The 14,874-nt window shown below is 43.9% G+C and overlaps 1 protein-coding gene across 4 annotated transcripts in view; it reads left to right on the plus strand.

The window, feature by feature from the left end:
- The first annotated feature begins 4,445 nt into the window (after positions 1-4,445).
- The window catches only part of SYTB (Calcium-dependent lipid-binding (CaLB domain) family protein), a 124,421-nt gene continuing 113,992 nt past the window's right edge, over positions 4,446-14,874 (plus strand). For 2 of the 4 annotated variants that reach the window (XM_086503988.1, XM_086503989.1), the window contains exons 1-4: positions 4,448-4,778; positions 5,806-5,904; positions 6,002-6,052; positions 6,128-6,251. In XM_086503988.1, the coding sequence (XP_086360114.1) occupies positions 4,668-4,778; positions 5,806-5,904; positions 6,002-6,052; positions 6,128-6,251 (385 nt within the window). In that variant the 5' untranslated portion in view covers positions 4,448-4,667. Of the gene's footprint in view, positions 4,779-5,805; positions 5,905-6,001; positions 6,053-6,127; positions 6,252-14,874 lie in introns of all 4 variants that reach the window. The other 2 variants (XM_086503990.1, XM_086503987.1) reach the window with 2 other exon arrangements.

The raw sequence follows: 14,874 nt of genomic DNA on the forward strand, positions 1-14,874 counted from the left end.
TACAACGCGAGGAGACGTTCTACACTTTGCCCTTCACCCACGCGCTCGTTTGAGCACCCCACAGACGGGCCTGACCTTCTTTCCCTGCGCTCGCGTTTTCTGCCTGCACCATCTCGCCATGCTTTCCTTTATTTTTCCTCCCTTTCCCACTATTCTCCCCTCATTTATCCCATTGGGCGGGCGTTTGGTTAAAGCTCTTGGGCGGCCATTAAGCATGTCCCCTTGGGCGGGTGGCCCTCAAAGGACACCAATTTGAGCATACTCCACTACCTTCACACTGCCATGTTTGGCATGCATCTCAAGCAAGGGATGGTTAGTGGCATGGTTAGCCAAGCCTGCCAAGCACGAAATTTTCCTTCAATAGCCCTTGACTAACAATATCATCATGAATTTGATGCCCATATCGTCTTGCATGGTGATGCTTGCCTTCAAGATATAAGCGTACGTGATTGCATTTGTCCAGCTTCCTGGCCCTACCTCTGTTGGAGTTATCCCGCAATCATTGCATTCCAAGAGATGACATTCCGAACACGAAGCTCTTCAAGCACTTCTTGCACTTTATGAGACGTACACCACATTTGACTTACAGGTAGACTATCATAGTACTGCTGCTGGCAATATATCCTGCTATCAATGCACTGCAGGAGATAACATTTTGGACAAGATTCTCATCGAGGACTTACTCTGTTGCATTTTAAAATCCAATCGAGAGCCAAAATCTCCCAGATGGCACCCTGTACGAGCCGATCGGAGTGGTACGGAACTGGCCCCCGGTGAATCTTTATCGGCCAATATCTTGGCGAACGGAACTCCAATCACCAATCTGAAAAGACCGACACGCTCTAGAAGTAGAGCACTTCAGGCCCATGCATTCATATCATCTCTGTCACCTTAGCTGCAGTTGCTCAATCCGGTACGGATCTGCAATCGACTCAAACTTCAATATGCCATAACTTCTTCACCGTAGCTCCTATCAACGAGCCGTAAAGACAGGCCGGTAGAGCACTTCAAGCACTAGAGTTCTAGATCATAAACTCCCATCTATGCTCACTTCAAGCATAATCATTTTTGGCAACATTAAGGCATATGTTGGCCCTTTTAAGCCGCATTTGGCATACATTAATCATTAAACTTGGCCTGCTAACAAGCCATGATCGCTACTCACTAAATGTGTAGGCTTCAAAGAAGCTTAGCTTGCATTTCTCTGTCTTTTTCTCTTCATGGCAGCGGAGCTGCACGACATCCGTTCACCAAAGATGTCGGGGGATATGTGTTTGCTACGTGAGCCGGGCAGGCGCCGGGCCTCTGCCTGTGAGAGGTGTGAAAGAGAGAGAACAAGACCAACAGATGTAACTGAATCTGGAAATCACCGTAATCATCAATTAATCGATTAACGCTTGAGTACAACTTAATCTTTAGCCAAGGCGGGCTGTTAACAACACCGTCACTTGGGTCATCTGCTAACTAGGAGTTTAAGCTTGTGCTTTACAGAATTAACCGGGCCGTTAACGACACCGGGGCTTAACAATTATTTAATCAATCTCTAGTCGATGACGGTGATGGTAATTATCTCTTGTCGCTTCATCTGCTTCGAGTTCCCTTAGATTCCGCAAGCCTCACTTTTGTCAATTATTTCACAGCTTCCTGCTCCTCAATTGCTCCGATTCCCTTAACCCTTGTTGGCCTACCTTGTGCTTTCCTTCTGCTTCTTTAATTAGGTCAATTCCTTTGTTTATGATGAGGAAGAGCCCCTTGATTTTGCTTCACAGTGCGAGAGAGAGATAGCCATATCCTTCTTCAAATCTTCCCTTGCCGGCTTGCTAGCCGAGGTCTGCTTACTCTCGAGTGAGAGAGTTTCTTCTTCCTTTACTAATCGAGTAACCTTGCTTGTTTTATTAGTCAAGGCTGAGAGCGAGAGAGAGTGAGAGATTTCCTATTGCTTTGAGGCTCCCTTCCCTTATTCTTCCTTCCCTCGTAGTCTCCTTCCTTAACCTCTTTAAGCTCTTCTTTGCATTGCTTGTATGTTCAAGCTCAAGAGGGAGAGACGAAAGCTTGCTTTGATTGGAGATCGAGAGAGAGAGAGAGATAGCCTTGCTCGGTCATCAGAGCTCTACTTCGAGAGCCTTCCTTCGAGTCTGTCTTTGAGCCTTTCTTCGGTCCTCGCCAATCTCGAGCTTACCTCCTCTTTGGCTTTGTGCCCTCGAGGTCTTCGCCTCCTTTTCTTCGCCCTTCCATACGAGAGAGAGAACGAGAGGGATGGCAAGCCCCCCTTTGAGGTCGAGAGCCTTCCCCTCTCTTTGATAGCCCTCGTTAACTCCTCCTTTCCTCGTTTTTGCTTGCTATATCAACCCATGCAAAAGGCATCCCCCTATTATTAGCATGCCCCCCCCCCCCCCCCCCCCCCCCCCCAGCAGTGGCGCGGGAACGTCTATGGTGATGTGGCGGACGACAGTTAGACGAGCACGAAAACTGCCGGAATCGGGGCCAAAAAGCCGCCGCTCGCTGCCTCTGGCTATGCCTTGCCTGGCTTTCTATTTTCTTTCTTTCACATTCAAATCCCTTTAATTGGGTGGCCACCCTCCTTAGGCAATGACCTCGGGCGGCCTTTTGGCCATTTCCTTGGGCGGCCAGTCCCTTGGTGGTCGGCCGGTCCCTCATCTTCATTAAGGCACCACATCTGGTATACATATATGGCAAACATGCCGGTCATGCAATATTTTGCAACAAGTAAAAGGCATCATGTTTGGTACACATGTCGGTCAAGCAATGGTTTGCAACAAGTAAAAGGCATCATGTTTGGTACACATGTCGGCTAAGGCAATGCCAAGCACGATATTTTTCTCCAGCAAGCCTTGACTAACAATATCTTCGAGAATCTTATTGCCCATAACAACATTCCGAATAATGCCAAAATTACCCAGTTCAGCAGTGCCAACAATTGTAATCGGCCTCAAGCCCTATTATCTGATCAAGCCGGACTCTGTCTAAAGAGCCGTAAATCCCTGTAGACTCTTCAAGCTGTATAAAATGCATATAATCCTGTTGAGACTGTAAAATTCCTAGATGGCACTCCGATCGAGCGGACCGGGCTAGTACGGAGCCGGCCCCCAGTGAATCTTTAACGACCAATAACTTGGCAACCGGAACTCCGATCCTTGATCTGAAAAGACCGACGCGCTCCACAAAGTGAGCACTTCAGGCCCGTGCATTCATTTCATCTCTGTCACCTCAGCTCTGCAGTTGCCCAATCCGGTACAGATCTGCAATCAACTTAAACTTCAAAGTGCCATAACTTCTTCACCGTAGCTCCAATCAACGAGCTGTAAAGACAGGCCAGTAGAGCACTTCAAGCACTATAGTTTCAGATCATAACCTCTCATCTATGCTCACTTCAAGCATTATCATTTTTGGCATCATTAAGCATCAATTGGCCCTTTAAAGCCGCATCTGGCATACATTAATCATTAAACTTGACCTGTTAACAAGCCCTGATCATTGCTCACTTAATGTGTAGGCTTCAAAGAAGCTTAGCTTGCATTTCTCTGCTCTTTTTCTCATCATGGCAGCGGAGCTGCACGACACCGGGAAGGTCACCCAAGGAGCCACCACTAAGATGCCATTGCCATCGACATCCACACGTCCCAAGTAAGCCAACCAACTTCGCCAAGAAGCATATTATTCCATGTAAAAGACAACAAACCACCACGGCTAAGAGACCCCACACCTAAATAGGTTGTCATAGGGAGCCACACCCTAGCATATGTCGCCGCCTCTGCTGCCACAAAGAACGCCTCCAAGTGCCACTTGAAGAATCCCCGACAGTGTTTGGGAAAGTCTTTTTTCCCAAGCGGCCGGGCCTCTTGCATGTAAAGATGCAAATCGGAACTACTATTAGAAATTTTCAAACCTGTAGGATTTTGAACTATTTTCTCGTATATTTTACCAAATTTTTTCCCTTACCATTGCTTGTAATTGGCTAATCTCCATTTGTAGTCGGCTCAAGGCTAAGTTGAGGCACACCTGTCCTAAACAGTGGCGGCCAATATTCCTCCTTGCAAAGAAGCAAACCGGAAATACTAGCAAAATTTTTGAAATTTGGAGGATTTTTAAACTATTTTCTCACATATTTCATCGATTTTTCTTCCCTTTACCATGGTTTGTAACCAACTAGTCTCGATTTTCAACCAGCTCAAGGCTAAGCTGAGGCAATCCTTTCGTGAACACTGATTCTAGTTAAACTCAACCTAATGGTTTTATCGCTTCCCTATTGTTTTAGAAAGCCATCGTGACCCTTTCACTTGTTTTTTAAGGGTGGCTAGACCACCCTCCGCATCTTTCTCCACACCTTCGAGGACGCTCTATGAGAACTAGCACTTGGCCCATCAAAACCAGTACGTGGCCCAGCAAAACCTCCCCTGGCAGGCGTCGTCGCTGAAGGCCTAGGTAAGGGAAGGCCCTTGTCAACTTGATGTTTCAACTTGCCACCAAGGTCTTCAAAAGCCGAAGGAGCTGCCACGTGGCCTTTTCGTTTCCTGTGACAGGTCATGCTTATTTATTCATGCAGCGCGAAGTAGTCTTTTTGTGTGCCATTCTCTTGTTGCTGCTGCTGCTGCTGCTGTTGTTCCCGTTCCCGCTCCATCGTCAAAGCCAACTCTGTTTAACATCCCATGGGATTCTTCGCCACTCTCTTTGGATTGTTTGGTTTCGGCTTCGGCGTGGGAGCTGGCCTCCTCATCGGCTACTTCCTCTTCATCTACTGGCAACCTTCTGATGTCAAGGTGCCGCTCTAGCTTGTCATTTTTCTTGCTGGTTTTCCTGGTTGCCAAGAAGGCGCATACACTTCAGGTTTTTCCATGCAAGAGTATCGTACTATTGTTTTTATGTTTTCTCATCATGTTTTGGGCTATTGTTCGATCCTTCCTCTTGTCGGATGCAAGCTTTGCGAGCAGGTTTTGTTTGGATGAGTGTTTATCAGTGGTTCTTTATGGATTTTAGTGCTTTGAGTCTCAAAAAGTATGCTTGCCTAGAGCTGCAATAGATTTTTGTGCTTAACATAGGATCTGTGTTGATATGCTCTTCTTCTACAGCTCCAATGATGCTTTATTCTATCATGTTTGGCTTTAAGGTGGAGATTGATTTGAGTCTCAAAAAGTATGCTTGTGCAGAGCTGCAATAGATTTTTGTGCTTATTATATAATCTGTGTTGATATGCTCTTCTTTTACAGCTCCAATGATGCTTTATTCTATCATTTTTGGTTTTAAGGTGGAGATTGCTGCTAATTCTTGTTCAGGTTTATAACTATGGTGCTATATCTAGGAACGTTTAAAGGTCACATTATGTAGAGTTTTAGGCTAAAAGTTGACGAGTTTTACAATCTCAAGCATGTAGGCTAATTGAGTAGGATGTCAAGTATGTAGGCTCATTTGTAGGCTGCCTGGTGTTAAAAATGCATTAAGAAAATACACTTTAGCCACGTTACCTTTCTTTCTATGAGCCACATTGTACACTTAAGCACACTGTGCAAGCTGTAGTTATGGGATTACTCGCCATTATACTTCGTTGAGAGCTGCTGGGCGTGATCTTTGTGAATACCTTCAAGGCAGAGCTGAAAAGCTCTTTCGTCTTTTGAAGCCTTGATAAATGTTGCTTAAAAACTGCAATGACTTTTCTTGTGTTATTAGACAGGGAAAAAATTGATTTCTTTGTATTTTTCCATGTTGTCTGTATTTAGGTTGTTGCAGTTTATTTGTTTTATAAAAAAAGTATTAGTCTTTAAAATTTGAGAAAACAAGGAATTTTTTCAGGACCCCATAATAAGGCCGCTGGGCGACCTAGACTCAAAGACTCTCCAAAGTCTCCTCCCAGAGATACCACTCTGGGTCAAAAATCCAGATTATGATCGGGTACTACTTTTGTGTAAATGTGTGTGTGTGGCCACAGTGACTTCATCTTGAGAGTTTGTGGCAAAAATTATGGAGAGAATTTCCTGATCTTGTGCAGGTAGACTGGCTGAACAAATTTATAAAGGACTTATGGCCATACCTTGACAAGGTTTATATTTGTGATTCATTCTTTTCACAGGTTTCTCTTCAACACATTTCATTTGCTGAATAGACTCAACTGCAGGCCATTTGCAAGATCATTAAGGAGACTACTCAACCTTTGATTGAACAATATTCTGCAAAATACAAGATTGATTCAGTCGAGTTTGAATGCCTTACATTAGGGTCTTTACCACCAACGTTGCAAGGTGCTTTTTCTTGTACAAGCTGACTCTAACTCAATCTGGAATTGTTGTAATGCAGTTTCTCTAATTTAAGTATCCTCAAAAGTGACTTTGATCTTTAGTTATGTGAAGTTACTTTGGCCAGGAGGTGTAGAAAGACCTCTCTTCAGTTATGTGAAGTTACATTGGCAAGGAGGTATAGAAATGCCGGTCTTTCTAGCGGGCAGCATAGAAGCTTTAACTGAGAATACTACATTTGTCCGTAAAAGGGGCAGTGGCGAAGGATTGAGACAGTGGCAATCTATGACTGTTGTCCTGATCTTGCTCGAAGAAATTGCAAAATGACGAGCAGCAAGCTTACTTTCCTTCAAATACAATCAGTATCGGAAGACTGGATTTTTCAAGACCGTAACCTCTTGGATGACATGACGGTTGTGTACTCCGCATTAATTAGTGGCTATAAAGCCTTTCTACTTTGTTGGTGGACAGGATGAGAAGAGAGAGCCTCGCTCTCCCTCCCGATTCTCCCTCTTATAAAGATGCTCCATTGTCTATTTGACTGCCTGCTCATTTGTTGCCTAGAGATCCTTGGAAAATCTGAGAGGTGCAGCCTCGAGATGGCTTTTTCCACTATCCAGATTAATCTGATTATCCTCAGGGTAGTGGTCCATCGTTCTAGGGAACGAGTATGTCAGGATGATTCTGGGAAGGAATTTTTATCAGGGGGATCCCCTCAGGAGATTCCCCTTTGTGGTTAACGGGAGAAGGAAATGGAGTGCAAGGGAAGGAAAAGGGTGGGGTGCAGATGGCACTAAGCCAGGCCTCGAGTGCAGATGATGACAGGTGTGTGGGACAAATGGCAAGCAGGGCAGTGCCCGTGGGGAAAGATGTTTTTTAAAAGTTCCTGGTGCGCTCACGCCCCTTGGGTGGGTTGGCTAGCACAGGACATCCTTCAATCCAGTGTTGGAAGGTACGTTCTCGACCCATAACCCCTAGTATATCCGGCACATATACCGTGCTAGGCTATGTCTTTGCGTTGTTATACATCGATACATCATCCATGTATTAGCCTCAACTTCATTAGCAAAAGCCAAAGATTACAACCCATAAAGAGGAAAGATCCTCCTCCAATTTCACATTCAGAGAAATAGTCCGTATTCTCTATGGTTAGAGAGATGACTTTCTTCCATGGATCCAACATAGTAGAGTTCTTTTAGAACCATGGCATGCCCAAAAGGATGTCAGGGTGAGGTAGCTTGATGATGTGGAAGTTGACTTTGCCAGGTATAACATGAAGAGAGCCAATCAGAGGAGATACTTGCGTCATGTCTGTTGCTAAACTTGCTATTTTTGTACAATCTTAGTTAATGATTAAATTTATGTTGCATTTGAATATGTGCACATTTGAACTATTAGTTAGTAATGGATCCACAAGAAGGGAATATTTTGGATGTGTCATTAGGGGAATGACATAGAGCATCATAGACTAAATACCCCTTTAGCCATCCTAGAATAGGTATTTCAGGGGAATGACTAGAGTACTGTCAAAGGAAATATTTGATAGGCCACCTAGAATGGATAAAACTGATGCGTCAGAGCGGATGGGTGAGTCATAGCATCTATAGGAAGTATCTAAGCATCCAAAACGAACATTTCTAATGCGTCGTAGGATTGGTGACATAGAGCATTGCTATGGATTTGTTTCGTAAATTCGGTAAGGAAGTGACTAAGTAATGAGCATTTTTGGTGTGTCACAAGGTGGATGGCGGGAGCATTGGTATGGGAATGTCTCATTGCTAAGTAGACTCCGGACTAAGTCAGTGGCGCGTGCCAAGGAGTAGACACATGAATGAAAATGGGTTCTTAGGAGGCTTTTTGAAAAAGCGGTTGCTTTTTGAAAAAGCGGTTGCTTTTTGAAAAATAAGCTGCTTTTTAGTTGCTTTTTGGTGAAAGCAAATGTTATTCTGCCAAGAAGCCTATGTCTGCATTTCATCTGTGGATGAGGTTGCATCCAGGGACATCTGGGTCAAAATTCAGTTTCTAAACGATTTTGCAGGTATTTTTAAATGAAGCAACTGGCAGGCAGCCACTTTTAAAGAGGAGGAAACTTTAAAGCTGGATGCCCTGGCACAACAAGCAAAACCCTCTAAAAAACTGCTCCCTGACCCTCTTCTCCCTCCTTTTTCTTGGTGCTACTACAAAGCAGCCCTCTCTCTATTCATGACAATCTCCCCCCTCTCTCTCGAGGTGCTCCAGCAGCCCCTCCTATTTTTGCAGAAAAGGAAACTCTGGATGCTTTAGTGGGCCATTTTCACCTTTAAAAGCAGCCCCTATCTCCCAATTCTGGCATCAGATCCCTTGCGTCCCATTTAGAAAAGAAGCCTCTGCCAAGTTCTAGTCACGAGCCATTATGAGACCACGCGATGTTTTTGCATCCGAGGCGACTCTACCTCATCAGTTGGAGTCTGATGATGTTATCTTGTGAGACGTGCTTCAATGATTTTTGTGTTTTGCAGGTTCTCTCCATTGTGAGAGCAGTAGGAGTAGAGGGCTTCAGTCCCTGCTTAAGGGGTCCAGTATGGAATCCAAGAAGAACTCCAAGGGTTGCCACACCCTCAGATTGGGTTAAGATATTTAGAATTAAGAGCTTTTGACTCAAGGTTCAGTTAGGGAGAAGATTCTTTCGAGAACCATCAAGATCAAGGTTCAGACCGGAGTTTGGGTATCAAGCCCCACCTTCCTGTTCATGTGTAGCTTGTATTCTTTCTTCCCCATTAATAAGGGTTTATTTAAGGGGGGCGGGGGACCAACCCATCTTTTGTTGATTTTCTCATCTTATTCGATTCTCCTCCTCTTGTCCAGCTTCTAAGAGTTTATTCTATAGTCCTTGAGTACCAAAACTCAGTTTCTACTTCTGTTTTGTGACAATGCTATCAGAGCAAGGTCACACTCTCTTTATGTGCAAAGAAGGAAGAAGAAGAAGCCATGACAAGTCAAGGAAGAACCATGGAGCAAGAACTCCAAGAAACAAGGAACCAAGTGGAAGTGCAACAAGTGCTTGCTATGCCTGAGGTTGAATTGCCCTTAGCATCTCTAAGACAGTTGCGAGAGCATGATGCTTGAGAGAGAAGCAACAATAAGATGCCCAAGCTCTCAAGGTTCATCAACAACAAGAGAAAGGTGCACGTGCACCAAGCGAGAAATTAACCTGCTGACCCAATCCTCCAGATTATATTGCTTCTACTAAAAAGCATAAAGCCACAACCCTCTCTAAGAGATCTAAACCTATTATGAAGCTACAAAGAACATTAAGAAGGTCTTCAAATCGGGAGACAAAGATGTCAAGTTTGACAGTTCCAACGGCCAGAGAGATGTTATACTCTTATTTATCCAACAATTCGAAGCCAACGATAGATTCATGGAGAAGTCCAAGCTTCGACATGTGGGTATGTATCTGAAAGATACGGCAAGCAATTGCTGGCTTGCCAAAATCTTCAAACGAACTCAAGCTAGAACTTGGAACCAATCCAAGGCAGATTTTTTTGACTTCATCTTCAAGAAGCAATTTTTGGAAAAAAACCTCTTCTTCAAAAGCTGATTGTGCAGTTTTAGACTGGATTGCTTTGAGAAGAACACTCATCCAAGCTTGGATACCACTATAATCGGCAAGCCACTGGCAAGGCGGTAAAATCATTGCAACAATCACCGTACTGAACTGAAAATCATTACAACAATCACCGTACAGCAAACACTCGATGTTGAAAGAGAGGACACCCCACAGTCAGAGTGGCGGAGCTCAACTTCCTGAAGCATTGGCCCCAAAGTTTGACACCCCTTTCAGTACTTCTTTTTTATATTAAATAATCCATAGAGGCAAGGGAGTCACTCTGCAGATGTGCAACGGTGCAACCATGCACTAATCTACAAGGAGTGACTCCAAGGAACCTTTCTATAGACACCGGGCCCAAAAGCAACTGTTACAAAAAAGCCGGGCGTTCTCAAAAGGACTTTTGTGCTAAAAATTTGACGCCCAAATCGTGGCATGGCCTTCGTTGTACGATAATGGATCCCCTCTATCCTTTTTTGAGTACACTGTCTCCCTTTGGAGGAGCCTTCTTTTGCGGACCTGGCATCCCCCTCATCATCCATGCCAGTCAAAGGTACGACAGGATCAGTGCATCCTCCCGGCTTTCTAGCGACAGTTTTGGTCATGCATCTGGACCCTTAGGATCAGCCGTAGTATATGTTTTCTCATGTGAATGATAGCACATGCAGGATGCGAGGATTGCCTGTTGGATTTGGTAAAACTTCTTTTGCATCTTTCACTAGGGATTTGACCCACCTCTATTCGGAATCCGTCGTTTAGGTCATGCCATGTCATCACTTTGTGACATACCCCCCTCTTGAAAGAATTGTAATTGCCCGCAATTATGCCTGCGAAAACATAGGACAAAAACTAGTTTTGTAGACATTGACTCCAAGTAACGACGCACTCGACGACACATTTCCAGTACTTGCACGAAGATGGCAGTTAGTGAACATTCACATCACTATCCCCATCGAGATCTTAGATGAGAATCATGATCACTGTAACGTATTTAGAAATCACATCCAGACCGCATCGGTCTCTAGCGGATGTCTAGTTTAACACTGCAGTCATTTTGTCTTTGAAACATGCACTCAAACACCACACATAAGAGAGCACATATAACAGATTCATTTTAGGAATTCCCATTTCAAAGTACTTCTTTTCATAAAGTTATACGACAAAATATTGTTAGCCTGTCAATATCCCTGAAATCACAAAAGAAATCAGTGACTTTATTCCATCTGGATAATTTGTGACAAAGGAGCCGAGTAACTCCCCTCCCATGCAGTCTGCACCGCACCAGATTCAATCCGCTGATCATCGGTAAATCTTGGAATAGTCGGTGCTAAACCAAAAGCTTGAAGGTAAGCTTTAAAATTTGAGGAGTATCTGCTAGGTCCTCCTCCTCCATCCATTACGCATCTAAAGCCGGATAGTTCTTGAACTTGACTAAATACCAGCATGTCAGCTTACCTTTCACTTTCCTTTCCTTGTGAGTAAGGATCTGTTCTAAAATGAGAATCTCCTCTGTCTCTTCCACTTCACGTTGCTTCTTTAGTTCCTTGTCCACTGGCACCTCACCTTCGAAAGGTCTCAAGAGACTCACATGGAATGCATTGTGAATCTTCCAAGTATCTTGTAACTTCAGTCTGAAGGATACATCATTTATCTTCTCCAGAATTTGGAAAGGGCCATAATATCGCACACTCAAGTTTGGACAAGGTCGCTCCTTACCCTTTCGTTTTTGTAGGCGTGCCTTCTCAAACCGTTAAAGCACCCAATTATCCTCCTTCAGCTGCAAGTCACGACCATGCTTCTCCATTGCCTTCTTATGCCGTGCTTGAGACTTCTTGAGAGCCTCGCGCACCTTAGCAAAAGCAATGTCCAGATCCTGAACATATTGATCCGCTTCAAAAATCTTATCCTTGGTGCTTAGTGTCACGAGATTGTGACAACCACTATCCTTTGAGGTCCACAAATATATTGTTCCATAATGCACATTGTGTAAGAAAAGTTTAAAACCCCTCTATAAAGATCTTGAGCATTTGTGTTTAGCTTTTCCTTGTCTTTAAGAGGTATGCAGCTTGCATCAAGAACAGATTCCTGATACGTAGGATTGATGATATACTGGACAGGTTATAGGGTTCTATTTGTTTCAGTAGAATCGACTTGAAAAGTGTCTATCATCAGATCAGGATTGCTCGTGGAGATGTTTACAAGACCGCCTTCAGGACGTCCTTTGGTTTGTACAAGTATTTGGTGATGCCTTTTGGTCTCACAAATGCTCCTGCAACTTGTCACGAGACGAGCACCGCATGCCAACGGAAAAGAACAGACTGAATAGACTTTTAGCACTTCAAATAACAACTGAACGGAAAGAGATAGATGACACGGGAAGTGGCGAAGTTCCACCCCAGAGAGCATTGGGCCCACCAAACCTTGGCGCCCCTTTTTGTATTTCTTTATATTACTTGAACTCATTTCAATGCCGGTACTCCACCCTTTGCACCTTCGTACTGAAGCATGCCAAAGAATGAGCCCTTGGCTCATATTTAAAGGCCCTTGGTTATGAAAAGCAATTACATGAAAAGCTTTCAAACTCAAAAGCATCTGACTCAAAAAATGGCGCAAAAAGCTGCCAGCGCAAACTGTGGAAATCCATAGAATCTGACATGTCAGTAGTCATCATAAAACACGGAAATCCGTACAGCTATGCCACGTCAAGAGTCAGCGGAAAATCCGGAAATCCGTATAGGTTGCCACGTCAGCAGTGAGTGCAAAATTCGAGAATTGGTACAAGCTGCCACGTCAGCAGTTAGCGCAAAATTCAGGATCACGTCATCAAGCTACTCGCGAATTAGCATGTGTGTGTGTGTGTTGGTGCGTCTTTATTTTAATATCTTTAGTTCACTTGGGCCCCATCAGACGGGGTCCCATAAGTTAGCGGGAACTTTTCTTTAAAAATAGGCCACTCGGCAAGACTTTGCAAGTTGGTAAAACTTCTACTGTTGCTTCTGCTTCTTCACTTAGGGTTTAGGCTTCTCGGCCGGGATTTGCAGGTTGGCTCCGTTCTTCAGTGGCTTGACACGTTACCAATTTGTGACACAACCCTCAATCGAATGATGGACAAGATTCTTTGAGAGTATAGGAAATTTATGGGCACCTTTTTTGACGACATCATCGTATTCTCCAAGAATGAGGCAGGGCATCGATAGCTCCTACTACAAGTATTTTAGGTACTAAGGCAACATTGGTTGGTAGTAAATGGAAAGAAGAGTGAGTTTTTCTTACCAGATTCACTTTTTGGGACACATTGTCTGTGCGGAGTGTGCCAAAATGGATCTGGCCAAGATTGAGACCATTAGAGATTGGCCAGATTTGAAGAATGTGCATGAGGTTCGCAGTTTTCTGGGCTTGTGTTCTTACTATCGGTGGTTTGGTTCATTCAAAAGTTTGCGGAGGTTGCTTCTTCTCTGCATGCTTTGATAGAGAAAGGGGTTCCTTTCACTTGGGGACCATCTGAGATTGCAGCCTTTAAGATTCTCAAGGAGAAGTGGATGCCTGTGGCCGCTGTTTGGGAACGGTCTTGATGTACAAAGGGCATGTTGTAGCCTATGAGAGTAGAATGTTTTCCAGATGAGAACGGGTTGCACAGATTTACGAGAAAGAGATGTTGGCAGTTATCAATGCTCTTACTGAGTGGCGACACTTTCTACTCGGAGCCAATTTTACAGTGTTCGCCGATCATCAGAGTTCACGATATTTCTTTTCACAAAAACAACTTTCGGACAAGCAGATGCGGTGGGCAAACACCTTGTCACACTTTCACTATCATAATATTGGTACTAGGTTACAATTCTCATCCTCTTTCCACCCGCAAACAGATGGGAAATTGGGGAATGCAAATTCAGTAGTTCTGGACTTGTTGAAGTCTTACATCTCTGATCAAAAAGCTCAGTGGGAGAAGTTTTTGCCCTTGGTGGAGTCTGCCTACAGCAACACGGTTCGTATGTCTACGGGGAAGGCGCCATTTGAGATCATTGAGGGTGCTAAGAAGGTTCCACCTAATTCTAACCACCAAGGATAAGATTTTTGAAGCAGATCAGTATGTTCAGGATCTGGAGACTGCTTTTGCAAAGGTGCGCGAGGCTCTTGAGAAGTCTCAAGCAAGGCATAAGAAGGCAGCGGATAAGCATCGATGTGACTTGCAGTTGAAGGAAGATGCTTGGGTGCTTCTACGGTTTAAGACATGCCTATGGAAACGAAAGGGTAAGGAGCGACTTTTTCCAAAGTTGAGCATGAGATACTATGCTCGTTTCCAGATTCAGGGGTGAAAGGTAAAGTGATACGCCAGTATCTAGTCAAGTTTAAGAACTATCGGGCATTGGATGCGAAAAGGATATCTTTACCTTGAGGCTTTTGGTCTAGCTTCGACTATTCCAAAAGTTACCGATGATCAACGGGTTGAATCTGATGCTGTGCGGACTTCACAAGAGGGGGAGTTACTCTGCTCCTTTGTCACAGATTACCCATATGGATTAAAGTCATTGATTTCTTTGCAGATTTTAGGGATATTGATGGGCTAACATTATTCTGCTGAATGACTTTAAGAAATGAAGTACTTTGTATTGGGAATTCCATAAATGATTTTGATATATGTGCTCTCTCATGTGTGTGATGTTTGAGTGCATGATTGAAAGACGAAATGACTGCAGCATTTCGGTCTTGATTCATTTGAAGAGTGATGTGGATATGATAGTAACAAGATTTAGTCAATCCTGACATCCGCTAAAGATCGGTGAGATCTGGATCTGATTGCTAAATACGATACGATGACCATGATTCTCATCAAAGATCTCGACGGGGATAGTGATGTGAATGTCATGTTAATGTTTAGCGACTGTCGTCTTCGTGAAAGTATTGGATATGTGTTGTCTAGTGCATCGGTACTCAGACTTGTGTCTACTGGATTGGTTGCTGGCTTATGTTGGTTTTGCAGGCGTAATTGAGGGTGATTACATTTCTTTCAAGAGGTGGGTATGTCACAAAGTGATGACG

Source organism: Adiantum capillus-veneris, chromosome 28, assembly GCF_014529385.1.
Source record: "Adiantum capillus-veneris isolate H3 chromosome 28, ASM1452938v2, whole genome shotgun sequence".
Classification (NCBI taxonomy): Eukaryota; Viridiplantae; Streptophyta; class Polypodiopsida; order Polypodiales; family Pteridaceae; genus Adiantum; species Adiantum capillus-veneris.